Here is a 27,302-nt window from a genome sequence, read left to right as displayed (position 1 = left end):
ATAAATATGCACTCGTTGCCCCTTCTGTTGCTCACCGCGTGTCTGCGTCTTGGGCGAATTGGTCTTCCTCGGTGTCAAGATTTCCTTCGATAGAAACGCCCCGGCCTCCTCCCGCTGCCCCTGCCCTAAAGTTGCAAGTGAGGGCGCTGCTGTTGTTTCCCACAGCAGCTGCAGCAGCTGCTGCAGCAGCTGACGCTGCACTGACAAGGGTCTTGGTGGGCAGTCGCTGCAAAAACGGGGCCTTGCGCGTAGACGCTGCGTCAACTGAGCGCGGGGACCCTGGCTGCATGGGTGGGCTAGTGGAAACCCCCAAGAAGGCGCCCGTGGGGGCGGACCCCTGCGGCTGCTGGTGAGGCACGAACTCAATAGTCTGCAGGTCCTCGTCAACTGATGCCAAGCTGTATACAGACCAGGGACAGTGCTCCACGTCGAGTACCCTTAGGCGCACCCGCGAATTTTCCAGGTTCTTGTGGTAGGGCGGAATGAAAGGCACAGAGCCCCACGGTGGGATCAACTGAAAAATAGTGCACAACACCAAAGCATGATGAAGACGTGGACTCCTAAGTGCTAAGACACATGTCTCAAAAAAGTTGTAACCCAAAACAAGGACTCCCATCAAGTGAAAGGGCAAGATGCCAGGCATGTGACTGCTCAAGACCGACTACTGTCAACTACGTGCCTACAAAGCACCCCTATGACTATCAAGCCCTCTTTGCTCTTTCCAATCATGCCTTTGCCCCGAGTCAAAGCAATGTCGGGGAATCAAAAACCGCCATGTTCAGCATTCCAAAAACAGGAAAAACCGCATCAGGCACGAGTGCATATTTAGAGGCATAGACGAACAGATATGCGTCCCCCCTAGGCAATGAATGACTTCAAAAGGAAGAGACGCAAAGGGGACGAGACAGAAGGGTTCCTCGAGCCACTTGAAACAGCGGCGGATTAGTACACGCATGCGCAAGGAGAGGCGACGGCACAGATGCAGTTAAAATTGCTGCCGAGCTAGCGTGTTGCCGCTGCAGTCACCGATACTGTTAAAGACTGATCCACTGAAATAACATGTGGCTTATATCTGCATCAGAGAGCCCATGCAGTTCCCGCCGTCACTAAATATGCTGCCATGTCCCCCCCATTTTGTCCCAACTAATGCTGTTTCTAGGCGCTTACGCGGAGATTGGCATCTGATTCATCGCGTCCCTTCTTCGCTGTGGTCTTCGTCTGAGATCCGCTAGTCACGGGAATGGCAAAGGCATCATCTCGCAGCTGGTTTTGTTGTGTGCGCCGGCTGCGTTCTGCAGGTGCGTGAGCAAGGAAATAGCTGCTGAGGTTGAGGATGGCAAACTGAGGGTTTTCCGGCAGTGATAGTACAATGAAGCTGCCATTGTAAGTGTACGGTAACGCAGGAACATCTCCAAATAGGCCTGAAACGATGGAGACCTGCACTATAGGACAGTGCTCAGGGAGGTACACCTGGGTGCCACCTCCCCGCGGGGTCAGCTCAACTTGAAAGAAGGAAGGCACATGGGCAGGCACCAGCGAAAACGAGCATGACACCAAGCTCCTTTCTGCCTGTGTCAGTAGCACGCGGGGTTCTACCCCATGGAACGCCTTCGTCTCCCCTGCTAACAGAGAGAGCTCGCAAGGGCTCACTTTCTGCCGCCCTCCCATCGCCCCTCCCAGAACTCGGCTCCGACTGCGTACTTCCCGCACCACCACAGAAAACGGCAGGCGTGAGATGAACACGTATCGGGGAATGACACTGACGATTTTCGTGGTAGAGTAAGGGGCTTCTCCGTAGCGAGTGCAAAGGCCCAGCACGAGAGTTGAAGGCGCGTTGCCATTGCTGCTGCGCACGGGGTCTTGCGGGGTCGCAGTGGCCGTCCCTCCCAACGTAGGTGGGGCGGAAATATCTGTAGCATCCCCTGGAAAAATAGCGTCCTTCTCGGTACTGTCAGTGTCCCTCAAGTCAAACGTGTTATCAGGAACATTTTTATGGAGGAGAAACGAGCGTCCCCTTCCAAGTTTGCGGACCCTACGCTGCACCGAGACCCTAAAGGTCCTGGCCCGGCGAACTCCCAGGAAACCCCTGTCTTCAGAATCACCCCCAGTGCTCATGATGTCAGAGTGAGAGCGCGGCACGCCAAAGGACCCCGCAGGCCCTTTCTGTCCAAAACGCCTGCGGCTCTCGCTCGGCAGATGTCCCAAGGTGTCGTCATCGACGAAGGAGTCTGTCGAAGACTGTGCACAACCAGAATACAAAGGTCCATGCAAAATGAAGGTATGAATGAAACTACCCTGCGTTTACTGAGCCAAACACGCATGTGCGCCTCTGGAACCACTATCTGACGACTGCAAAACATGCACGCGTGCGGGCTTGGAGATAAACGAGACAGAGCAACTATGCATAAGATACACGCTCCTGCACAATTCTATATGCGCATGCGTGTACATGCATAATCAACATGTACACTTGAGAACCAACGCTATCGACGATGCTACCAAGCATTGAAGCCGGAGATAACAATAAGTGATGAATTACCGCTGCGGCCTTCAGAACTGGAGACTCTCCCCTTGACACGTCTCTATGGACGTCAGACGCCCCTCCCAGTGTCTGCTGTCTCTCCGCCTCCCCGTGATTGAGAGAAGAAGTGACTGAGTCCACCGAGCCTCCACCTCCACCTGATGCGTAAACGCGCATTGGGAACTTCCATTCTCATACGTGCAGACACAGGTAAAGGCGAAGGTATAGAAAGGAACACAAAGACGGGATGCAGAGGAAAAAGATAGCCACAATGAAGTACAAGCTAAACGACATCGACACGAATATCGACTGAAACAATTGACAGAAAACTCACTCGGAAGCTCGTTGCTTTGGCGCTGCTCCTCTCTCGTAGCAGACGCCACACGATACCCCCAGCCAAAACGAAGGTACCGCTGTTTCCGCAGTGTCGCCAACTTAAGTACCAGTGGTGGCCTGCACAGGCACATGCAGGAGAGGGACCAGGTAAAAAATGCTCGGTTATTGAGTGTGAAAGCAACACGAATAGACAGTGAAGCAGGCTCTTACAGGCGCTGCTGGAGAAGGGCAGTCACACCACACTGATGAGACTCGACAACACAGCTAAGCCCAGCCGTAGGCGCTGTTTCATATGCTCCCTATGTCCGCAACGTCAATCAGCAGCCAGAGCATTAGCAGCAATCTCGGTTTTGGGCTGCTGTATTACCTGGCAGTAGATATGCCTGAGAGGTCCTGCTTCCTGCTGAGAGAGGACTGCAAGACCCGGTCGGCCAGCTGGTCTATTCTGTAGGCTCGAATAGAGGCAGCCCGCATGTCTTCCTCTGTGGTATAGAGTCGGCAGCGGCTGGGGACAAGGGCTCCATTTACTGACAAGGCGGCTTCTGTTAGATTTTCAAAAAAGTACGGGGCAAACACCGTGATTTGCCTCCTGCTGACATCGGCGGCCAACTGCATTTCAGAGAAAAGAGGAGGCAGTCGCTTTCCTCTTCGCTGGTTCATTGCCTCAGCCTTCACGAGCTTGAGAGCTCCAGGAGGCAGCAAAGACTCTCCGCGGCCGTTTTTCAGCTGCAGCACCTTTGAAACGGTTAAGGTGTCTTGTGTTGGCAGTAACACAGCAAATCCTTGGGACTCATACACAGTAGTCGGCTGCTGGTGCTGCTGCTGTTGCTGTTGCCGGTAATTCTTGCGCTTTTTCTGCTTCTCTTCTCCAACTCCAAGGCCCGACGACATCCCGTTCGCTGCTGCCTGGCTCAAAACGCCTTCCAGGTTCTCTTGTTGCAGCAGCCAAGCTGCACCACTTAGCCGAGACGCTCCGCGAGAAGCAGCAGACGCCAGCAACTGCAGCTCCAAAGGACCCAATGGCCTGCCATCGGTAGGGTGGAATGCTTCGAGCTGGGTGTTAAACTGCTCAAGTGGGGCCCCATGAACCCGCAGCACGAGCCACAGTCTTTGCTCACCCACCGGCAGACCCTAAGGAAGGAAATGAGACAAAACTCTTATCGAGGTCATATGTATGACGTAACAAGTGGCCGACCCAAGTAATGGTAAAGCACTTTGCAAAAAGGGCCACAGTAGATCGTTGCAAATCTCCAAGTCTTATCAAGGCAAGCTTCCTGCCAACTACAATTACACAAAATATGACACGTTTCAAATGTGAATATAGAACACTTGTCGCCATGCAGTATGCACATATTTCTGTCTGAGTTCATTCATGTACAAGAAGCGTACAAACCAACGTGTGGCTGCTTTTGCATATATTTAAGGGGACATTGCTATTTCCTGGCTGTTTATTACGTCTTGATATAACAGATACACGCGCATGAATACATGCAGCACATACCCAGCTCTGATGGGAGGGGATGGTCGCCTCGACGAAACTGTCTGCCACAAGCTTAGCAGCCGTTCCTCTTGACTTCTGTTGCTGCGCCTCCTCCTTTTGTCTCTTTCGGGTCTCCAGCTCGGCCAAAAGCTCAGCTTGCGGGTTCCCAAAGGCGTACCTTAAAGGCTTCCCTGGCTCTCCCGTTGAAGCAAGTGCGTAGGTGTCGGTTGCTGCTGGGGACCCTGCAGCAGCAGTAGCCATCGGGGCTCCTGCACCCGGCTGTGGCTCGTGGGAATGGCGGCTGTCTCCAATATTTCTCAGAGAGACAGAAACTGTGATGGGGAAAGGAAGCGTGTTCTTGATACTAAGCATTGGTTCCAGCTTGATGACGTAACGCTGGGCTATTCGAGACGCCTCAGATGTAGGTACATCCGTCGTGTCAACCATCCCATACAGCATCAAGGAGCCACGCAAGCGTAAAGTGAAGGGCGGTATGTCGAGCCTGCGAGGTTGGGTATCTGGCATCAGGACATGCAAGGCAGACAGCAAAGCAAAGCAATTAAAACAGGGTCCCACGAATGTGCCGGCGCCGACCACTTAGCCGCATAACTGAAGAAATGCATATGTCTCACATCCTGTTTTGTTGGTAAGCTTGTAAAGGGCAGGGAAAGGAACCGGGGGGATTTCGGGCTCCCCGCGTCTTTCCTGAGCCTCGCCTCCCCCCTCTGTGTGCAAAAGGGCAGCCAATGAAGGGACAGTTCCGTTTCCAAACCAGGACAGTGGCACCGAGCGGCGGCAGCCAGGAAGAATGTCTATGTACTCTTCGTGGGCCGAAGAGACGCGAGTTTCGCCCGTTACACTCGCCGCGAAACAAGATATTGCCAAGCCACCCCAGTTCCTCTTCGCTCGGCCCACGTAAACTCGCAAGGTCATGGAGCATGCGTTGGCTAGCTGGACGCAGCTTCCCACTGCAAGACTCCATGTGCCACTCCTCCGGTCAACTACTGGCTCTACTAATACCTTGAAGCCCGCATTTTGCAAGAAGTAAGCTCTGCAATTGGAGTAGTCCGCGTGAAGGCGGCCCATACAACACCATCCTACTTCCTTACGAAGCAGCTGCAACAAACCTTCCCAACCACAGCGCATACCCAAGTTGCCTCCCCCATGAAGTACTGGCATGTCATCTACCAGCATTTCAAGGGGCGCTTGGGCTCTTCGAGTCGATGAAAATAGTAGCGTCTCTTCCTACAGACCAGGACCCAACACAAGGCCGATGAAAATGAAAATAGCAGGACGTCTAAAGCACAATAGCAACTGCCACTGCAGCTACAACAGCACGAATTGCCTCTTACGTAAGACTTGAGCCAGGCGTTGTCGACATTTCTTGTTCCCAACCGGAGGATACCCTCGACAATGCGTTTGACATCATCGTAGGATTCCAGTCTCAAGGTTGGGTAAGTCTCGTTGAGCTTCTCGTGGGGCACACCTCCACGTCTCCACAAACGGCGTTTCTCGGGGGCAACCTCTGCTGCAGCTGACTGCTTTCGAACCGCAAAATAGAGAGATGATGTAGGAGTCATAATCCATTCATCTGGCTGCATGCGCGAGTAGGTCCACCTGCACAGAAACTCGGAACTTGCAAACAACTACTGAGGCAGCCTGCAAAAGATTGATGACAAGTGAGCAGCGGAACCTAACGAGGCCTTGACAGGCTAGCACGTATCCATGTAAACTGGCTGCCCTGATCATCTGAGCATTTCGGGCAGCCAATTTGTTCAGGCAGCGTACGGAGAGGGCGACTTACCCTTTGGGCTCTCCCCTTGATCTTCGGCGGTGCATAACAAGTACTTCCGAGTGTATGTCATTGTACACCCTTAGGCTAGTGTGTCTGCCAAGACTGCCTTCGGCGCCCTCCAGAATTTCCCTGGTGGTTCGCATGATGTGATAGACGAGCTGAAGCAGACCGGAGGTGATATCCACCGAGACTCCGTCCATCGCACTGCGGATATTCACGAGGCTCCAGTGGCTAGACTGACCATCCACGTACTGTCGCTGAATCTCCACAGAGGCAGATACTGGGTGTAGCAGCTCTTCTTGCGAGTTTGTCATGGGATCGTAACCTGACACCATAAGCTCCAGACGGCCCCCTGAGTTCTTGACGGAGTCTGCGCTCCAGAGCTCGGGATGTATGTATACCTGGCCCTCCAAAGCTAAAAGGCTCACTTTTAGGAGCGACCCATGGGCATCATGAAATTCGAACGCCCCTTTTATTACTTCCCCCTTTATGTCCAACTCTGTCTCCCCTGGAAGTTTGAAATTCATCAAAGACAAAAAGAAGCCGATGACACGGCAGTAAGGATCCTTGAAGTCCTCCTCACCCACTCCTTGCAGCAGCGAAACCGGCATGGATGTTCCCACGTCGCCTGGGGCCCCTGCAGGAGTGTTTTCCATCACGCCCATGCCCTTTCTTCGCGTCAGGGCCCCACGCAATCCCTCCTCCCCAGGCTGCACCAGCCCTTGATCCCGGAGAAATCCCTCATCTGGTCGTTGAGTTCCCCGTCCATACGCCTGTGGTTTAGTTGTGCTGCGGCCCCCAGCAGCCATGAGGTTTGCAAGAAGCAGCATCTCTGGTGAGTCTACTGCTTCCTCATCGTCAACTCTCTGGGCCGTGATCCGGGCATCCCGGAAAGTCGCAGCTTGCGTTTGTGGCTGCAGGGAGGCTTGCTGTTGAATAAGTTTCCGCTGCTGCGCACTGGAAGAGGGCTCGTTCGGTTGCTGTTGCCTAGGAGCCACCCCGTCCTTAAAACTCCAGGAAAGAGATCCTCTTGTCAGTGCAACTGGTGAGTCTACGCTGCTGCTACTGCTGCTGTTGCTGCCGCTACTGCTGGTCACCACCGAGACCCCCTCTTCATGCTGCTGCTGCGAGACACTTGACATTGCCCTTAACTCTTCCAGAGCCCTTCCAAAAGCTCCACCTCTGCGTTGCTGGTGCAAACGTATTAAATCCATTGCTTCAACAATTGGAGGCTCCACAAACGCCTCAGAGCCCCTAGCTCCCCTCCCCCCTTCAGGCGCTACCCAGCCAAACAGAGGCCTTTGACGCTGTTGGGAGGCAGGCCCCACCGCATCTCTCACGGAAAACGCATAATCTCTCAAAAACCGAAGCAAGCTTCCTTCCATTGAAAGATCCCCAATCGAAACTGAATAATTTGTCACGCGTAGTGGCCCCGTGTAGCTCCCCAAGGCCGCAATTCCCATCTCAGGAGCAGCAGGGGGTGATGATGCGCCCCCCACTCCCAGCAAGGGCCGCGGGGTCTCCGACGCACAACTGGTTCTTTCAGTCCCTGTGGGGTTTGCAGATCTCCCCAATTTGTCCGCATTCGGCCCCATAGCGTCGGACGTTGCTACCTGCTGCGTTCCGCCTGCTCCCGGAGGCAACGTAGGCTGTAGATCTTGCTCCCGGATGGGCTGCTGTTGTGTAAGGGAAACAGCTGAGGCCTCTGCTGCTGCAGCCGCTGCTGCCACCGAAGCCTTCATTGCTGTCATTGCCGCAGCGGCCGATTTAGCAACCTGCAGCTGTTCCAGCCTCGCCTGAGTCTCTAAGCTGACGAGCCCTTGAAACATCTCGAAGGAGAAGTGAACTTGAGGGTCCAAAATTGTCACGCATATCTTCACTTTGCCTCCGGGTATGCCTGCACAAGGCACGATCACCATAACCATGACATATGCGGTATTCTGTGCACAATCTAGATCTGCATGCCCATATATGAGGTTTTAAAGACATAGCGATAAGTGCATATTAATTTATACGCGAGCCATGAACCTCGACAAAGTCATTTTGCGTGCTTTTTGTTTGGGAAGTTTGTGAGTTGGCCTGGGAGCAGAGCAAGTGATATTTATGAATCTTAGACTTTTAAGTGCCTGCGTGTGGGTATGGTAACTGCCACGATAGATAAGGCAAGCAAGGGCATCTGACATATAAGTGAGGAAACACTTTATTGCATGGTTGCATTTCACACGCATGATTCTACAGTCGGCGTCAAACAGCAGAAAAGGCTCCCCGTAAGCAGAAATCCGCAAGTATAAGTAATAGGTACTACACTGAGCAAGGCATTTACCACAAGTAGCCATGGGTACTGTAAAATTCCATGTGGCCTACCTGATACTGTAGCCGTAGATGATGTCACAGATATAAGGCAATCACTGCGCTGCTGGAGATTGGGGAGTAGCAGGGCCCCTCCATATCCCTCGAGTACATCCGGGAAATTACTGAGCACGATCGACCCTTCATCTTGCAAAATTGTCTGCTGCCTGTCTAGCGGATGCGTATCTGTTGCGTGGAAAAGTGAGGCCAAGCCAGACTGCTTCATGCTTTTACTGTTAAAAGGTGCTTCTTGTTGCTGCTGACCTTCTGGGAGCTGCCTTTGGTAACCATGGCCTGTCCACACTCCACTGGAGCCTCTTCCTATGCCCTGATACTTTTTTGACACAATAAATTCACTGCAAGGGAACGGTGACCCTACCATTGCACTTAGTTCTACAATTTCTCCACAGGCATTCACGTCAGGTCCCCGCTGCAGCATCCGCAATGTGCACGCAACCAGAAGCCCCACGACAATTTGCTGCTTTCGCCGGTCTTCAATGTTCTCCTCTTCTACGCAGAGTCCCTTCCTATTGACAGCCGTCAGCAGGACCTGCAATATCAACCACAAATGCAACATCAAGCAAGGAGGCCTGGCACTTCAACTGCGTTCGGAGTGGGCCACTGCAACATTACTTGGAGCTGGTTCACAGAAGGATGCCTTGCAGTATCTCAGCACCTGAATTAATCCATTCAGAGTTTTGTGGTCCTCTGGGGTCCATGACTGATATGTGACTAAGACATGTATGAATAATGAGCTACCTGCATCAGAGTCCTTGATAGCGGCAGCCCCTCCGTTCGCTGGTGGAGTCCTTCCCCTGCCGAGATATCTTGAAATGATTTGGGGGAACTCATTACAGTGAGAGACTTCAGCTTCGCCTGAAACGACCAGCAAGCATTGCAAATTATCACTTTCGCGGGATGCTAACGAGTTTGACTCTCTCTTATAAATGCGCACAAACAAGAAGTAGATGAAAATAAAATAAGCTGACCACATGCATATACCTCCAAAGCTTATCTGCGCAAAAGCTGAGCTATGGGCAGTGACCATATCCGCTTTCCGTTGAATTGGCGGTGATACATCAAAGCGAGCATGCGTCGTACATACAATGATGTGATGTTACTTCACATGCAGTCCGCTGTGATTCAGATGCAGTCTACAGACACGGCAGAGAAGCTACGTGCTTTCGGCAGCGAAAGTCCGGCATCCACCACAAAATATCCTACGCTTTGTGGACTGAAAATAAAGCATGTCCACGCTTCTGGAACGTATAAAAGGTTTCAAAAGCTTCACCAAAATGACGCACTCTGTTTCCTTTCTTCAAAGGTGCAATACCCGCTTTCTTGAGATTCTCTGGCGTAGGAGCTGCGTCCGCCGCTTGAAGGGAAGACTGGTCTCCGTCCCCAGCACCTAATACAAACCATATCTCAATTCCCTTAAATGTCAGTTCCACCACCTTTTGCAATTTCGCTCCAAGGGCTGCAGCTTCCTGCCGAGAAGGCGCCGATTTGCGTTGGCTTGGCTCGTGTGGCAGTGGAGCAGGCGCTTCCGACCACTGCCCACTCTTGCCCTCTAAGAGGTGTGACTGCAGTGGAAATGCTGTGAACCGCCTACGCTCCGAGCGGACTGAAGATTACAACAAACAGCACGGCAACGCATCATGTGCAAACATCAAGCCCAAGCAAACGCCTTGCACAAACGGGTTAACATGGCGCTGGAGGCGCTGTGCTGTTTTCCCTAGACTCCTAACACTAGGCCTAGAACTTCAAGTGATTTCAAACGTGTGTCCCCGCCGTACGATTCGGAATGCCTGTTGCCGAAGGAGAAATGTGGGCGTAAGGCACTGGAGAGCGCTTGTCCCCAAAAGTAGCGCTGAGGGAGGAAGCAGCAGAGATACTGGAGGCAACGGAGTGGATGAGCCTGCTGACACGGCTTTTGGGGCTCCCAGGTCCGACCTTCGCCGCGGAATTTCTAGACGGAGCCACATCAGCCATTCGACGCCGTCGGCAGCATATGCAATCTGCAATTAAGTGGACACACTGACTCAGCAGAAACGCTTAAGACAACTGGAGTAATTCATATTTAAGGGGCAGCCAGGTAATGTACTTTACTGCTGATAATGCATGCTTTCTTTCACTATTCTGAAATCTTAAATCGCGGCGCATCTGCAACGCACTTCGCATTCGACTCCAGAAACTTTCAGGAGGTCGCCTAGGGCTTGCGAGGCTGCTCTCCCTGTCAGCATCATCGGGAGAATTTCGGACGCCGTCTGGAGAGGAGGAAGACGGGGCATCACTCGCAGATGGACGGCGCTGTGCCTGCGACGTCGGCAAGTTCCCCCTCCTCACAGGACCTCTGAAGTCCCCCAAAAGCGAACTCTTTCCAAATGGCATCCTCATAGATGGCATTTCAGCTGAGGCAGCCCCATGGTAGCCCGCGTAGGGTTCTAAGCTTGCCGTCAGGCTGCGGCCATAAGCAGGATGGCTCCGACCCTGCAAAGGCAACACAAAGAAGAACCAAAAGAGTGGCCCGAAAGGCGGCGTATTGGTATAATCAACAACATGACAGATCAAGTCTTCGTTAATCAAGCATGCTCCTCGAGCGGCGCGCTTAAGGTTCCGAACACCTCTAGACAGTTTATATCCGCCAGGGATATCACGGCAACGAAAAAGCCGACTCTTCGCTCAAGAAAAGGCACTGTATTCCCTTTTCCCTCAAGGCATAAGATTGTCGACACACCGGTTGCTGCGAAGGACTGGCTTGCAAATCAGAATGGTGCTGAAAAAGGTCCGCTGTCTGCAATCTCCACGGTGATGGCGTTATTGCTGACTGGGCTATTGTGCTGGCCGCTGCTGCTGCTTCTCTCGCTGCAATGTCCGCCTCAAGCACTTGTAGTACCTGCTGAATTGACATGGATGCCGCCATCTCAGGCAGCTGTAGGGGAAGATACCCATGCCACTTGTCGGGAGCCAGGGCAGGAGGCGGTAGTCCAGGATAAAGGAGAGACAAAATACCAAGCCCCCTTCTCTGCAGCAGCAGACACCTGCGAATTGCCTGCTCTTCTGCCTCTTCCACATGCTGCTTGTGTTGGCGCTCCGGTACGCAGGGGGAAGGTCCCCTTGACTGCAGCTGTGAGACCCTCAAAAGTTGCTGCGCATGCACTCCAACGGGTATCATCCACGAGGCTGTCGAGAAGCAACAGCCAAAGCTCAGAGCAGGAAACTGCAGTCGGAAATGCTTGAGCTGCTGTAAGGCTCCATACAAACCAATGCCCCAGGAATACACAGTGGATGCCTGCAACGCGCGCAGTTGTACTCTCAGTTGTGCTACTTCAGCTGATGCATATATCATTTCGTCCGACACCCAGACAAGCCACTGCAACAGAGGGTCCTGCAGAGGCATGTCCAACATCAGCGCCTGCCGGACAGATAGACGAGTTCTGTGCTGGTGCCTGCGGCCAGCTGTTACACCAGTCGCTCCACCTCCCTGAGCGCTCGTTGGAGTTGTATTACCAGCAGCCGACGGAGAGGGACCTGCAGCTGCTGTGTAAGGACTCTGTGGCGACTGTAGACTTCCCGTCGGTTGAGCGCTCGAGCTGAAGTCCCCTGAAAATAATTTGGGGATTACGGAGGCATTCTGGAACAGTCGACTTCCATCTTCCCCCCTAATAATGCAGTCCCTCAATGATAAAATCATGCGAAATGGTTCAACACATGAGCCCGATGTCGTTCCAGCGCATCGTGGTGACCTAGGCACGTTAGCATCATCTGTCGGACTTCCAAAAGTCGTCGAGCCCAAGCCTCTACGGCCTCCCGCCCAACCGCCTACAAGGCGCTGATGCTGAGAAAAACGATCGAAGACCTGCTGCTCGGAAACAAATGATGCTTCTAGATCCTTTAGCAGCACCTCTAACACACAGCTGGACTGCCTGGCTTGTTGTAGCGTGGAAACACGCTTTTTGTCTTTTGCTGAGCCTGATGCAGGACCTTTCGCTGGTGAAGAGAAGACAGTAGACAGTGAAATGCGCGGGGAAGTGCCATGCGCAATCTCCTGTGCAGAGGAGGTTGCCTCGTCAGGTATGCGAGGCCTCTTGAGGAGTTCTATCCTCAAAAGAGGTGCTGCGACTTTGATTGAACCCAGTGCTGATTCTGATTGCAGACCAGCTGATGTCAGGCCTTGTAAAGGAGTTGCCGATGCCGAAGCCGCTGCCGCCGCAACTGCCGAAGAAAAGAGATTCTGATTATATGGCTGCTGCAGCTGAGAAAAAGAGTAGCGTCGGGAGCCTCGCGAATCAAGCGGAGAGAAGCCCGTGCGGGGGCCAGAGTTAGCAGGGCCCAGCGCACCACCAATAGCAGCATGCCATCGTTGCTGGTGCAGCTGGTCGGCGGAAGAGGCGGCTTTAGTGTGCAAGCCCTTTATAGTCAGTACAAGGTCAACGGCAACGCAGGGAGACGACGGGGCTGCCGCAAGGCAGCACAGAAAATATGTTGCGTCTGCCGTCAATGTCTGGCGGAAAGCAGTGACTGGCAGCAGACGGCTGGTTGCGGGGACAGCAGGGAGGTTAAGAATTTGACAAGGAGAAGGCAGCGTCAACTGAAGTGAGTGGATACACAGAGATGCAAAAGAATCGTGAGTGAGATGCTCCAGCGCAGAACGCAAGGTGAACCCTAGTTGTAGCAACGATCCTGGGAGCGGCCCCCACAGCCGTCTGTCGACATACAGAGCTCTCTCATCTGTATTTTCTGAGTCTTTTGCTTCCAACTCATTTGAATTTCCCTTGTCAGAAAGGGCGGAGGCAGAACGATTGTCGCTCGCCGCCTTTGAAGGCTGTTGTTCTTGCTGTTGCGCTGCTCGGGGTTCTTCCTTTGAGCTCAGAGACGAAGCACGAGCTGCTCCAGCAAACTCCGAGTAGTTTGCTAAACTCGGCAGGCACTGCACAGCAGCTCGAGCAGCTTCTGCTGCTGTGGTTTGCTGCTGCTGCATGCCTTGTCGGATGGCCTGAAGGCCCACCGAGAGCCGCGAAACCACCGCAGTCATCTCACCATCTGGCCCAAAAAGCTGGATGAATACATGGACCTGCAAACACATACAGCATGCTACGCTCAGCGAGAATCCCTGTACATCCGTCCCTGTTATGATGTCTCGCTATCTCGGCATTGTTCTGCGTGGGGCGCTTTAATCGCCCAGATCCTCCTGCTGCAACACAGGTAGTATGGCATTAGCCATTCTTACAAGAAAGGGAGTGCAGGCGCAAAATGTGGGGAATATGTCTCCCCTGCAAACTATCTTCGTGTCAGGTGGACGACTATCGGGAACTGCGCTGTTGGCGTTCACAGATGGGGCGGTGTGGGGATTGCTGGACTTGTCTATCAGTCTGTACATCAAAGAAATGTGAGGCGAGATGCTGTTGGCACCCTGTAGCCTCTCCGCCGCCGCTCCTTTTTTCCTCTTCTCTTCCTCCCGAGGCACTGCGTTGAAAACAGCACCTGCAAGAGCTGCTGCAGCGGCTGCTGTCGTGGGTGCATGCAGAACATGCACTGTCCTTGCCGAAACACCCGCGGAGTTCAAAGGACCTTCGTGGTGATCCCCTGCGGACACAGACGAGTTACAAACCCAAAGCTCGCATGCAATTTAACACTAAATTGCGACAAGTTGGCAGTACAACACCATATTCTTCACGACTATTCACGTGCGTGCAGACGGCGTCTGCCTTTGCGTTTACAATCGACCAACTCACCTGGCGAGCGAACTTTCTTGCGGGAAAGTGCCTCAGATTTCACAGCATTCTGGGCCTCCTCGCGCCGCCGCTGCAGCAAGCCTCTCTCATTCTTAGTTGATGCACGCACGAGAACGGGCAGCAGCAGCACCCGTCCTTCTTGCGCTCGAAAGTACCCGGCAAATGGTGGAGGAGAAGGCAGAGAAACGGAAAGCCAGTCTTCTGCCCATATCTCCTGCAGCAGAGGCGTAAGGTGTTGTACTTCCTGAGCTGCCTTGCTGAGGCGACTCTGCTCACGTGATCGATTACTGCGGTCTCCATCCCGAGCATTTGAGATCGACCGTCTTCCTGTCTCTCCTGGAGGGCTGCAGAGACCCCGAAACCCTTCAGCGGCGTGCCACTGAGTCCCTCTTGGGGAAAGTTTCCTCAAAGCTCTGGAAACCCGCATGCGGTGAGATGGCAGTGGATGATTTCTGACGCTTCCGCCTACTGTGCTGTCACCATCTCTGGGATCTGTGTCGGCTGCTACCAATGCTGATCCTCTCTGCGCCGTTCTACCATCCCTTAGGTTTGCCTCTGTAGGCCTCCTCGATCGCTCGAGGGCGAGAGCTGCCGCAGCAGCCAAAGCTCTACAGGGATTTGCTGCGGCCTTGTTGTCTTGAAGATACACAGCGCTCCATATGGCCACGCGCTTAATCTCCAAGTCAACAGCCGTGCAAGTAAAAAGCTCTCGCTCCTCTTCTGAATCCTTCTGGAAAATATCTGCAGTATCCCCCAACCGGCGGCCCCGTCTCTTTCCGAAGGCATTTCTTGCTACTGAAGGATCTACCGGCTCTCGCGTCCGGGCATCTGGTAAGCTACCTAGCCCCAAATGCTGCTGATCTTTGGGAAAGATATGCGTGCGTCCCACCATTCCCACGCTGAAGCACAAGCGCACACCAGGGTCGTTTCTCAAGTAATCTTCTTATGCTGAATTCGCAGCTAGTTTTATAAGATGGCGCACGGGCTAGCACGAACTGTGGATCTGGTGCCGACAGATAAAAATACATCCTGTGTAGACACTGCATGAACCACGAACCATAAAGTAGATGCCTGGAATGCGCATGTGGAAAAGAGACAGGGAAAAAGTTCGCTCACCTAGGCATTGCACTCAAGGCTCGCATGGTTTGCATATTCGGAAAACTGCTGTCAGGCTGTAGATTTGTCCTAAACAGAGGCCTCCCACTTGCACGCCTGTTAAGTTGCCTTGCAGCAGGAGACTGAAGCGCACTGGTGTTCGCCGCCATTCCACCTCCAAAGGGATAGTCTCTCTTTGTTCCCCGATCCTTTGGGGGGGAGCCGGACGACGGTCTCGCAGTCTCGCCACTGTTGAGCGTCGAGATGCTACGTCGAGTCTTCAGTAAATTACGAGTCCATCCTCCGGCGGTGCCCACCCAGCGAGAAGGCGACATCTTTGTTTGTGGAGCGTTGGCCTCCCCAGGGCGCTGCTTGGGGTGGACTCCCCCGTCCAGCTGGATTCCTGGAAAGTACATTTCCCCGTCTGTGTAATTCTTGGGCTCAGCTGCGATGTCACGGCGGTCTCCGTAGCTGTCTAGATCGGCAAACGCCCCACCCCTCCAATCTGGCGCTGGGCGCAGATGGGTGCAGGCGTTGGGGCTGCAGCCTAACGGGCTCGAACCAGCGCCAATAGTGTTGTGTGCATTCCGTGATCCAAAAACCCACCGGAACAGCGACGAGCTTCCACTGCTCGGGAGGCGCCGGGGAACACTGGTGGAAAAACGCCTCTTTAAGACTTCTGCATCAGCAGAACTGTCTGCGCGTCTTGCTGTCCTGCGAATGGGGCCGCTGCTGGCCATTCTTTCATCAAGTGCATCGCAAGCTCCCCTAACTTTTCTAAGATGCCGGGATCCAGGCATAGACCCTTCTGCACTCACGTAGCCCTCTGGTAAACTGCTGTTAGCGGCTCGTGTACTCCAGGGGCTTGGGAGGAGAGACTTGTTGTTCCGCTTGGGAGGGAATTCGCCAGTGCGGTGGTCGCCCCTACCTTCAGCAACCCACAGGGCATGTTGCAACGCCAGCGGCGTGTCTTCGTCACTCTCGGTGTCTCCCTCTGCCACTGCGTTCAAGTTAGGCGGGCGCCAGCGTGCCCCCTCTGCTTCTGTAACGCCGGTCCTAGAAGACACAGTAGCCTTCCCTGCACTCCTTGTAGCCCCTGTTGCATTTTTCTTTTTTCTGGGTGGGAGTAAACGAAGGCATTCGGCTCCGATGTTTACGTCGAATAAAACCACACTGGCGAGCATCCACGTGCAATTTCTTATGAGTGTAGCCTCAAGTCGCCATAAACCAATGCGAAGTGTATCCTTCAGCTCTTCGCGCTTTCTAGCGTAGCTGCTGCCTGTGGCCACGCTCGTGTAGGTCACCCGTAGAACAGCCTCGAGCCGCACTCCTAGAGCTGCTGCATCAGCCACAACAGCCCTTCGCAGAAGCGTGTCGGAACGCAGTCCATCGCCCGTCAAGTCTAGGCCACGTGGGACACAAGCGTCAGGAGAAAACAACACTGGATAAGGAGGAAAGGCGATTCCAGCATCCCCTCCCGCCATATTTTCGGTGGATGCTGTGCTGTCGATGCTACTCATATCCCTATTGCAGCTCGAGCTGCTGTGCTTGCTAGTGTTGCTGCTGGGGGCTATCTGGCCATGTCTCCGTCTGCTCCTGAAGGATGGAGCTTTCCCATGCTGCTCCTGCGAGCCAACAAACGTGGGATGCGCTGTGCCTTCTATGTCAAGGCCTTCACCAGTGCCGTGGGTTTCAGCACTCTCAGTGTCCTCCGCTAGTGGTGTACCAAGAGCATCATCTGTGAGCAAATTGCAAGTGACGTCTTCTAGCACAAGCTCTAGAGACACCGAGACACCAGAATGTGGCTGACAAGCTTTTCGTTCAGCTGCTGAATTCGCAGGAGCGTCTGCAGCTGATGAGCACGTCTGCTGTTGCTCCTTTTGCTGCTGCTGCTGCTGCTGAACAGAATCAGTGCTGTCCGGAATTGCGTCATTGCGGCAACCAGTGGAGGCAGTGGGTCCAGACCAGCTGGCACTTTCCACGTGGTTGCGTGTGGGCGACACCTCTACAGTGCGGCACTTGTCCTTTGTGGAATGCATGTTTGTCCGTTTGCGCCTTCTGCTTCCCGCAGCGTTACGGCCTGCCTTCCGATGGCCTTCATATGTCGTAGAGCCAGCGCCAATGCTCTCTTCGCCGTCAGAAAAGCCTTCAGGGCCACCTCGCCTGCTAAATGTTGTCCTTGCAAGCTTGCGAAGCTTTCGGTTACCTCGTGATGAGCTACCAGCAGGCCCAACGAAGCTTGTGTCGCTGCTGTCTTCATAGCCCCTGCTGCTGAAAGTGTCAGTCCGCTGTTGCTGAGGAAGACGACGGCTAAGCGTGAACTGTCTCTTCGGTTGCTTCTTGCCTTCGGGATCTGCATAGGCCTGAAGGTTAAGACCCGCTGTCTGTGCCGCCTTCTGGGACCTTACATCTCCGAGCAAGCACGCAATCAGACACTGTGCACGGATAGTCTCCTCGTTCCACAGGCTTTTTAAGCATAACGCCGAATCGGTAAGGCAACAGAGAAGATTTGCAGTGGGGAACGCATGAATAGACTGCAGACAAAGCTGTGCTTCTGTGCTTTTCAGTTCCGGTTGAAGACGGGCAGACAGCGACATCTGGTCGATTCTTTTAGTGCTGCCTCCTTTTCCCAATGTGGCTTGGTGGCCTCCCTCTCTGCCTTTGGCCCTACCCCTCTTGCTAATACCACTATCTTCAAATAGCAGCAGGTTGACAGGGGCCCCTGGAATCCCGAAGCTGCAATCATGCCCGATTGTGGTCTGATGTTCACCAGTTCGGCTGCTTACATCTGCATCAACCTCATCTCTCAACGTCCAGTCCCCAACTACATCTGGGAGCCACGCCGTCTCATCTCCTGCGGTAGCAGATCTTCCGTATCCCCTCTCAGACTCATCAAAAGAGCTTTGAGGAGTCAGGTGGCCCTGAGAAGCATTACTTCCTTCTTCCATTTGACTGTTATCAGCAGCACCAGCCTTCCAGTGCCACGGCAGGCCTCGGTGTTGATGCTGATGCATGCGCTGCACTGCTCCGGCCGCTCGCGTCCTAAGCTGCCGCAGGCTTTCTGGTGTACTTGACTTATCCTGCGACTTTGCATGATCTCCAAGACTTACGTGACCCAGCGATAGCCCAGAGCGGGCGCGGCCGTGAATGCCATGAGAGACAGTTACTAAAGGTGCGCCTTGCTCCTCTTCTGTCTCCTCTAAAAAGTCTGCAGCCTGGCTTCCTAGAAGCATATCTGCTTGGTCTGAGCTATCGGTATACCCAGAGCTTTGTTCCTGCTCAGAATATGAAGCGAATCTGCATATCTTCGTCGAAGTTTCAGGAAATCTTGCTGCGTGGATTTGTTCTCCATGTAACAACGCCTCACTGCCGGAAGCTGCCTCTTCGTCCCTCCTTCTTGCTGAAGCAGGCCGCGCTGGCGGCTCTTGTTCAGCCTTGTGCTTCGGATGCTGCTGCAGAGAGTGACGTAATGGTCGAAGAGAATGTCCGTCATCTGATGGATTTGATGTCCCTGGAGGGCTCGACGAATTTCCAAACCCCCTATTCGTGTCACTCCTTTTCTCCCCCGAGCGTCTGCCTTTCTCGCTTCCTCGGTGAAACCCGCCCAAATCACTGCGTTGTCTGTCCTCAGCGGGGTCTGTCGGAGTTGGAAGCTTCAGAGGTCCCCACATGGACTCTCTCATGTGGGCCTGCGGGGAAGCTTCCCTGCTGGTGCGTCGGCTGTCGCCTGACCATTGCTCCATCTCAGATCGGATAAGAGCAGCTGGGTCGCTTTCTTCTGACCGCGGAGCTGGCGAAGAAGGAACAGCAGTTTCGGGTGAGGGGCAGAAGCGACTGCACTGGGCCCCGACATGAACGACCTTCTTACAGAGCACGATGCTGCGCCTTTGGGTATCTCGCGCCTTGGAGTGTTCGACAAAAAACTCCCCAACTTTGGCCTTCAAACGTACATCCTTCCGTTTTCTCCTCAAGTACACACGCGCTCCATATACCCGCAAGAGCACCGCAAGGTACTGTTGCTGGGTGTAAAGGCCAACACAGAGACAGCCAACTTTTGCGGAAACCTGCATTGACTTTTGACCTGCGTCAGCTACATCTACCGCCGCTTCAGCAGCGCCTTCAGGAGAACTATTGGAGTTAGCGCCCTCAAAATTTTCCCGAAGAAGATCAGACGGTATTTCCCGACCCCTTGCTCTGAGGCGTCTAGCGAGTCGCCATCGCTGGTAAGACTCACTGTTTTCTTGCCCAGGCCCAAGAAATTTGAGAGGCGAAATGTCGCTGGTGAACTTCTGAGATGTCTCCTCGTCATTGAAGAACCAGCTGAGACGACTCCCATCTAGATAAATGCAACAAACAACACAATAGCACAAATAGGTTGGAGTTGAAAGCTGCAAGTATCCTACAGTAATCCCTCTGCACACTTCAGAACACAGTGTCGTCGGGGCGCCCGTACAACAACTCAATAGGCAGCAATTTATGAGTACTAGATCACGACAAACTTCTCAACTCTCGGTCCGAATATGCCTCGTGCGAGTATTCATTTAAGTATGGGTTGCTTACCACATGCAGACCATGGTCCGCTCGTTGGTAGAGGCAAGAAATCCTCAAGGCGTTTCTCCTCTGCTATGCGGAGCCCCTGACCTCTAACGCTAGACGTGTCTTTATTTGCGGGTGACAATGAAAATAGCTTAGTCCCATCGGCATCCATAATATCAGCAGCCGCTGGTGATGCTGAAGCTCCATTTCGTTGTGTGTTCCCTGTATCTCCGTCGGCGCTTGTATCCTGAGCGGCCTGTTGTTCAGGGGGTGTGGTGTCTCGCTTCGGTTGCTGTGTCTGCTGCTCTGAAGACCCATTCTTTGAAAGCTTTGGCATCAACACTTTACGCTGGAGAGAATTAATCTGGGCGAATTTTGCAGTCAGTGGCTTCGTATCTCTCAGCACGTCACTGTAGGGATAGGCGGTGGGCATGAGGAAGCGCCTACAAGCAGCTAGCGAGACAAGCTGTTTACAGAGACCCACGCTTATATGCCCGACGCAGACGTCCACAGTTTGCCGAGGGCACTTGGTCATCCCAACCTGTGACCGTGGAAAACAGCGAGAATCACAGGCAAACGGCAGGCACATCGTGAATAAGGCGAAATACGAAAGAAAGGCTCCACTAACTGGCAACGAAAAACAACTAGTTTAAACTCTTCCGTGTTGTAGCTCAGGGAGAAGTTTCAAAGAAAGAATTTCATCTGTCAGCCCAGTAAAGTTCATCGTAAGGCATTTGCGAAGCACAGTGGCATATGGCCACCTGACTCACTTTGACGCCGCTAACTGAAAGAACTGTGCAGTCTGTGGTAGCGCACAGTGTGCCCGTGGGGCTCGGAGGTTGAGCCATCACTGACGCCTCCGCAGCCTCGACCGAAATATTTAATGAGAGCGACGCAACTGAACCCCTCCGTTTAAGAGTCGTTTGCGTCAGCCTGAAGGTGCTGACACAGCCCTTCAAACCGCAGCAGGAGGAGGTAAAACCATGAGCCTCCACTGGCTCATAGTCCATGTCAGCCAATAACGCCTCCCGTGATCCCATATAACGTGCAGAGCCCAACGCGCAGTTCTCAAAGCACGCCCCCTCATCAGAATCCTCATCACTGCTCTCTGAAGCGTCGATGTGAGAGCTGGGCAGAGCTTGCTTCAGACGCGAGGAGCCACAATCGCCAGCCTGCAGGCCGGCTTCACTAGGAGACGGTGTGAGAAATGAATCAGAAAACGAAAGAGCCTCTGAATGAGGGTCAGTGACTGACTGATTAGATGAGGAGTTCCTCGAATTCAGACGCTTCTGAGCCTCAAAATCTCGCCTTGCATCCATCGGACGTTCACCAATAAAGGCAAGAGGCCTTCCTGTTGCTGTCGCTGCTGCTGTTCGCTCTGCCCAACCCCTTTGGCCCCAGCGTCCTTTAACGATGCTGCTGTTGGACGAACTGCTCCGGCTAGGTGTTTCACTGTCGCTTACGGCCGCTCTGCCCTCCCAAGGGTTACTTCCGAAGCGACCCGTATTTGCAGCTGCTGCTTGGGCTGCCGCTTTCGCTGCTGCTTCAGCTTCAGCCTGTTGGTGCAGCTCCTGCGCCTCAGCCAAGGCATCTCTTCTCAAGTGAGATAGAACGCGTGAATAGTCAAGGGATGACAAACGGTAGACCTGCAGCGGTAAATGCAATGCGCAAAGTGCAGTGTTTGCGAGAACGATGCAAGCTTCTGAGAAAACAAGAAAAGAGCCAGTGCGTCGCATTGGTTAAGTGGCTAACTGTCCTTTAGCGTGTACCATTTGTTAGTAAAGAACAATTCTTGCCCACGGAAGTAGCTGAGAAGAGTTACACTCACCACTGTGGCCTTTTGAGCAGTGAGCCTCAGAGTGTTATCAATGTTCGTGCAGTATCCAAGTGCCAAACCCATGGCATCTTCCGTTGTAGCAGGAAGAAGACAATCGATTTCCCTAAAGAGATCCCAGGTGACAAAATTCATCTGTTTGGGCAAAAGGGGACACCGCATGTGTAAAGGTTTTCAGATGTGGCTTTTCCAGATAATTCCTCCCCTCAGAAAGAACAGCGTCCATGCACGACTCACCGGGATGGCCTCCGCAAATGGAATAAGTTCAGGGGCGGATATTGAAATTTCCGGAATATTAATCCATGTTTTTTTCTTTTCAAGAGGACCTCCGAGCTCCTCATCCCAAACTGTCTTGCTGCTGATGCTAATTAGAAGCGTCCGGTTTTTGTCACCTCCAATGGAGCAGCGTCTCTTCGGACCACTTCGACTCTTGGCGCGTGCCGGTTTTGGAATCTTCTTAACAATATCTGCAAGATGTCTAGCTCTGTCAAAAAAAGAATGGATGTTCGAATAGACCCGAGAGGGACGGATCCTCTGAGTAAGAGACTGTTGGCTAGGAGTAGAGTTATTCCGCTTCCCGTCTTCGGAGTCAGTGTTACTATCAATTAGTACAACGGGTCTACCACCAGCATGGCTCTTGCCTCTGGTTCTTGCCGAATGTAGCGCAGGCTTTGGGGCATCGCTTTTCCTTGTCACACACTTCTTGTAGGCCTCATCTGTTTGAAAGGCTGTAACTGGAGGTTCCGCTCCACGGCCCCTCAAGGGAGAGCGTGCGGGGCCAATCCCCCAACCAATGCGCGATGGCGGATCAGCCGGCAAGTACACACAAGTAGTGCAGCCCATCTCACCTAGTGGGGTAACTGAAACGAGTAGACTAGGGAATGGCGTCTGCAGCAAACACATAGTAGATAAGAAGCTCCAGAAAGTTGCCATTAAAGTCTGTGTTACACCTAGAGCCTCCGACACACTCCAAAATCATAGCTCAGTACTCTGGAAACCCAAACGCCCAGCAGCCAGATGCAAAAATTGGTAGAATGTACCTGTAGCTCAGGATTGTGACGGGCGCGCAGCAAGATTGCTTCTTCGCATGGCGTTGCCTTTAGAGAGGCGAAACATTTTTCGACAAAAACAGAATCAATAAATATATCGTTGCATTTGAAAAAGTCATTCCTTTTTTCCTGACGAAACTTGAAGTCCGCGCAAATGCGGAACATCAAAGTTGTGGATGGCAACATGTCACTACATGGCGCAGCCGCGTCACGCTCCAAGCTCTTCTGCGCCTCTAGTCTCTCCAGCAAGCCCAGCGTCCCTAATCTGCTCATAGTCGGCCTAAGTTTACTCCCCTTCTGCTGCTGCAAGTGTGTAGGCACGGCTACGTGCATGCCCGGTTGAATAAGCGGCAGCAAGCAAATGCACAAATTTGGTGCCAGCACAGCCACGATTCCGTCAATGTAAAACCACCGTTTGCCACCAAAGCCCCCGCGTTCGTCACCTGATGCTTCATCGACAGTGCATGCAATATCTTCATAGAGAAGCCGCTCCTTGTCAGTGAACTCTGCATCGCCCCCGTTTAAGCCATCTGTGCTTGTCTCTGCAGTCTCCCCTGTCGCCCACTGCATGCTTCCCAGCCTTTCAGGCCGACAACACGTCTCAGTGAAGCGGCCGAAGATTTGCTTTTGCAACACCGCAGCGCTTACACCGTCTCGCCAAGTCAGGTTATCTTCTGCCAACTGCAGATCATTCACACAAGTTCACCTCCTGGCAAACGCATGCATCATCACGTGCGTTCATCGAGTTCCTAATTGGACGTTCCCTATCGGTCTAGCAGTTGACGGTCCTTCCTTGGCAGGTGGACGGCCAAGTCTTCGAGACCTGACACCCTTTTGAGCACTGGCAATACCAAAACCACTACAATGCCGAAGGGTCTATACAACACTTGATTCTACTTTAAAGCGCACCTGTCGTAGCTTTACGATTAAGTATAGGGGGCTGCTATGCTCAAAGTCTGAAATGAATCGATCGACAACATCACGCATTTCCGCCTACAGCAAGACAACCGCATCATAACAAGCTCACAAAAAAATATGACCGTGAAAGCCTAATAGCTTGACAGTTTACATGCAAAGGGCTGCAAGGCGTTTATCAAGAAAACACTGAGGGAAAGAGCCAAGACAAATGGTTATCTGTCTCTCGCGTCTGCGGACCTTAGCAGTCAGCCTCCTCTTCCACATCTCCACGTACGCCGCGCACTCCTCCTCCCTCGCAACAAGCCTGAAGGCGCAGTGCAGCACTCCCGGAATAACTAGCTGCTCTTAAGAGATGCTAGTACCTGTGAAACACCTAGATTGAGAACCACAACTAAATTTGCTCCGCAAAAAGCATAAAGCCGTGTGCTTGAATCAAGGAATCGCCAGCCCAACCTTGTCGGTCTTCCTGCGCCCTTCAGGAATATGAACCACACATCCATAAGCTTCACGAAGTTGAAGAGTGAAGTCACGGCAGCCGAGGTAAACGTTAACTGCAGAGGCTTGTGTTCCACACTGCCGTCAAACAACGGAGGAGGGGGCTCCTGTCTTTTAATAGATTCTCCCTTCTGGGACTGTTGCTGCCCTGCCGGGCTGGCTGTCCCTGGGAGGGGAGAATAGAGGCTTGGATCGTGGTGAAGAAAAGACATTTCAACAGTCTTCCAACTTTGCTTATTCACAGCGAGGTTCGATCCCAGAGCTCGCAACTCCCATTTCTTGAATAGGATGTGCACTGCGATGCGACGGCAAGCAATGTCCGAACATGACACAAGCAGGGTCCTGAAGCAGTCTCCTCTTTGACCCGCAGCCATTGTACGAGAGCAAAGTGTCACACACTGTGGTCCTCTATGAGGTAAGCTGTAGTGGAAGCTCAAGACTAATAGCAGCAAACGACTCTGCAAGTGCGTTTGTTAAATGTTCCAAGCTTCTGAATTACCGGTGTTCCACGTACTTTCGATTCCTTTCTTTGGGGTGATGCGCAGTGCATGAGTATTGTCGTCGAGTAGATCTTTTATTTGCGACGGGACAACTTTAAATGCGCGGGCAGCCCTCACGCCGCTTAGGAGCTCTGCATCTGATTCCGACCTGGTGTTGCTGCTCACGTTGGACTCGCTATCTTCTCCTTTACTGCGAAGCGTCTCTGCCGCAACTGCCTTTGCCTTGGCGGCTGCATCAGCCGCAGCTTCAGCCGACGCAGCAGCGGTGGTAGCAGCTGCAGCCGCGTTGCCCAATACTGGTATTGCGCTAGATGGCGAAATTGGGTGCGACACGGCAATAGCTTCACGTCCACTGTGATCTTCGGCGTGTTCGTTTGAATTTAGAAGGGTTTCAGCACTAATAGGAGTTAGTGGCAAGTCGTCAATACGTTGACCGTGTGGGGAAGCCTCCTTTCCTGCACTCATGATTGCAGCACCCAAATTGCCGCATGAATGCCCTTATCAACTAGCGTAGCGAGCAAGCTACTGTGAAATTCCAAAGTATCAATATTCTTCGTATGAAGGTTGCATAATTTTTTTTGCGAAAAGGAGCTTCACAGAAATCAACGAGCTTACCAGACCACCATCCCCACCGAAGAACTCTAGACGCAAGTGATAGAGAGACGTTTCGGTCTTCAATATTCAGGGTTTCCTGTATCTCCTTGCTTAACATGTTTGTGAGGGTCCCAGGGTCAACTCCTGCCAAAGACGCCGTTCCTTGTCTGCTAAGACGTTGCAACTCCGGGAGGAGATTGGAAGAACTCTTCCCAGTCTCTGCAGCCATGCTTGCAGAAGCAGCTGATGTAGCATCTGCTTCCCCTGCCGATCCACCACATGACGAACCATCAACTGCTGAAATTGCGTCCCTTTGCAATAGCTCTGAGAGCAGCTGCTGAGCTTCCTCATCCTTGGGGTTGCGCCGAAGACGGCGACGTAGCTCCCGTGCCTGCAAAGGCACAGGCACTAAAAAACATATGAAGGAATGGCCGCCGCTTATTCTTCACATAAGGCTTCACTGGAAGCATCCATTTCTTGACAAACTCAAGACTTTTCCTTCAACAAGTCCTTCCACTGCCCGCATTCGGCCAGGCTGTAGTGATGCAGGTGACAGTAATAGCGTAAAAACCCAAATATGAAGCTCACTTTATCAATGTTAACGGTTACGCCGGCTTTGCCTTTGAGCTGAGGCCTTGGGAATTCCCTGAACCAAATATGCATTCCTACAAACCGCATCCAAAGGCCCATCAGGAGACACTGCTCCAGGCCTACGAACGCACTCACAGCAACAAGCGAAAGCTTGTACATACAATGGAGTATTTCAACAAGGCTGCACATAATTCATTACTCTTGCTATAAACACATTGTGTCACTGAGGATATTCAAGTACGCAGAAGCTCCTATGCCAACTCGTTACCTGTGGCCTCAATTTCAGAGATACGGGGATCTCCCCGTCTCGGCGAATCGATGCAAAACTCATCAACATGGCACTGCAGCGAAGGCACGAAGGACAAAAAGTGCATCGTCTCTCTTGTAGACAGCGAACGTAATTAGCTGTTTCTCTGTTCTCATGATTCAGTTCTTAATTCGTGAAAGGAAAGTTGGATTTATTTTTTCATATAACAGAATGTGAAGAAACAGTTACGCCAGTTGCAAAACTCATCAACATGGCACTGCAGCGAAGGCACGAAGGACAAAAAGTGCATCGTCTCTCTTGTAGACAGCGAACGTAATTAGCTGTTTCTCTGTTCTCATGATTCAGTTCTTAATTCGTGAAAGGAAAGTTGGATTTATTTTTTCATATAACAGAATGTGAAGAAACAGTTACGCCAGTTGTACGCCTGCATGCCACGAAATTAAGGCGGTGCAGCGAAGTCTGGACAATGTTGGGGGCATCAAAGTCAGGAAACGAATACGAAGCACAAAAATTGACTACTCAGAAAAGCAAAATCAAATGGCAATGCTGGCTGAGACACGGCGTGCGGAACGGCTCCCAGGATATAAGAAACACATGGCTCCCATAAATGCTGAAGTCGCGTCATCGTCGTACCTCAAATGCCCAAGGCGTTGCTCCCAGGTTATCATCAACAATATGTAAATGAATGTTTCGGACTCGAATTGTCAAGGAATTGACAATCCTTGGCTCGATGGTCTGTGCAACAGACGATCTGTCACCTTGCGCAGACCCTAACAAAGAGGCAAACTTCTCCCATAAAGCAGTCCGCTTCAACTTAGCCTTCAGAATCTTATTGCGCCAGAATTCACTGCTCCACTCGCTGGGATACAGCAGCCGGATTCTGGAAAAGAACCATTGAACAGATTACTGGAGTCAACGGTTAAGATCGTGGGAGACAAGAGCAGAAGAAAGGGGCACACGTTTAATTAGCTCCACATCCGTTTGTCTAGCAATCCAATTCTACACTTGAACTGCTGCCTGGGTTGCTTTCAAGGAATGGAAGTTCGGCGGCCATGCAGACGTGCCAGTAATTTCAGCTGTAGGTCACTAGGCAAGCAGCAGATGCTTCAACAGTATCAGCAGCAGCAGCAACAGAATAACGGACGCAATGGCAGGTTTTGCAGCTGTAGCGACTGGGAACAACGTCCCCTTGTGTGTTCTTGCAGC

General features: G+C 52.5%; 1 protein-coding gene across 1 annotated transcript in view; it reads right to left on the bottom strand.

The window, feature by feature from the left end:
* Positions 1-27,302, bottom strand: part of ENH_00057930 (hypothetical protein, conserved) — a gene marked incomplete at both ends in the record, with an annotated part of 32,383 nt that overhangs the window by 4,369 nt on the left and 712 nt on the right. The window contains 30 exons of the mRNA XM_013581736.1: positions 36-514; positions 1,168-2,238; positions 2,540-2,679; positions 2,856-2,974; positions 3,225-3,988; positions 4,359-4,855; positions 4,970-5,582; positions 5,690-5,954; positions 6,142-8,029; positions 8,497-9,031; positions 9,241-9,357; positions 9,786-10,105; positions 10,656-10,971; positions 11,219-13,555; positions 13,712-14,067; positions 14,217-15,115; positions 15,333-19,647; positions 19,872-20,388; positions 20,618-21,493; positions 21,676-21,816; positions 21,919-22,569; positions 22,722-23,411; positions 23,640-23,723; positions 23,886-23,952; positions 24,102-24,438; positions 24,658-25,098; positions 25,259-25,628; positions 25,826-25,947; positions 26,097-26,169; positions 26,730-26,976. Of these exons, the coding sequence (XP_013437190.1) occupies positions 36-514; positions 1,168-2,238; positions 2,540-2,679; positions 2,856-2,974; positions 3,225-3,988; positions 4,359-4,855; positions 4,970-5,582; positions 5,690-5,954; positions 6,142-8,029; positions 8,497-9,031; positions 9,241-9,357; positions 9,786-10,105; positions 10,656-10,971; positions 11,219-13,555; positions 13,712-14,067; positions 14,217-15,115; positions 15,333-19,647; positions 19,872-20,388; positions 20,618-21,493; positions 21,676-21,816; positions 21,919-22,569; positions 22,722-23,411; positions 23,640-23,723; positions 23,886-23,952; positions 24,102-24,438; positions 24,658-25,098; positions 25,259-25,628; positions 25,826-25,947; positions 26,097-26,169; positions 26,730-26,976 (19,647 nt within the window). The remainder of the gene's footprint in view (positions 1-35; positions 515-1,167; positions 2,239-2,539; positions 2,680-2,855; positions 2,975-3,224; positions 3,989-4,358; positions 4,856-4,969; positions 5,583-5,689; positions 5,955-6,141; positions 8,030-8,496; positions 9,032-9,240; positions 9,358-9,785; positions 10,106-10,655; positions 10,972-11,218; positions 13,556-13,711; positions 14,068-14,216; positions 15,116-15,332; positions 19,648-19,871; positions 20,389-20,617; positions 21,494-21,675; positions 21,817-21,918; positions 22,570-22,721; positions 23,412-23,639; positions 23,724-23,885; positions 23,953-24,101; positions 24,439-24,657; positions 25,099-25,258; positions 25,629-25,825; positions 25,948-26,096; positions 26,170-26,729; positions 26,977-27,302) is intronic.

The sequence above is a fragment of the Eimeria necatrix genome, genomic scaffold, assembly GCF_000499385.1.
Source record: "Eimeria necatrix Houghton genomic scaffold, Enh_scaff48, whole genome shotgun sequence".
Lineage (NCBI taxonomy): Eukaryota > Apicomplexa > Conoidasida > Eucoccidiorida > Eimeriidae > Eimeria > Eimeria necatrix.
This window is presented reverse-complemented; position numbering and strand designations above follow the sequence as displayed.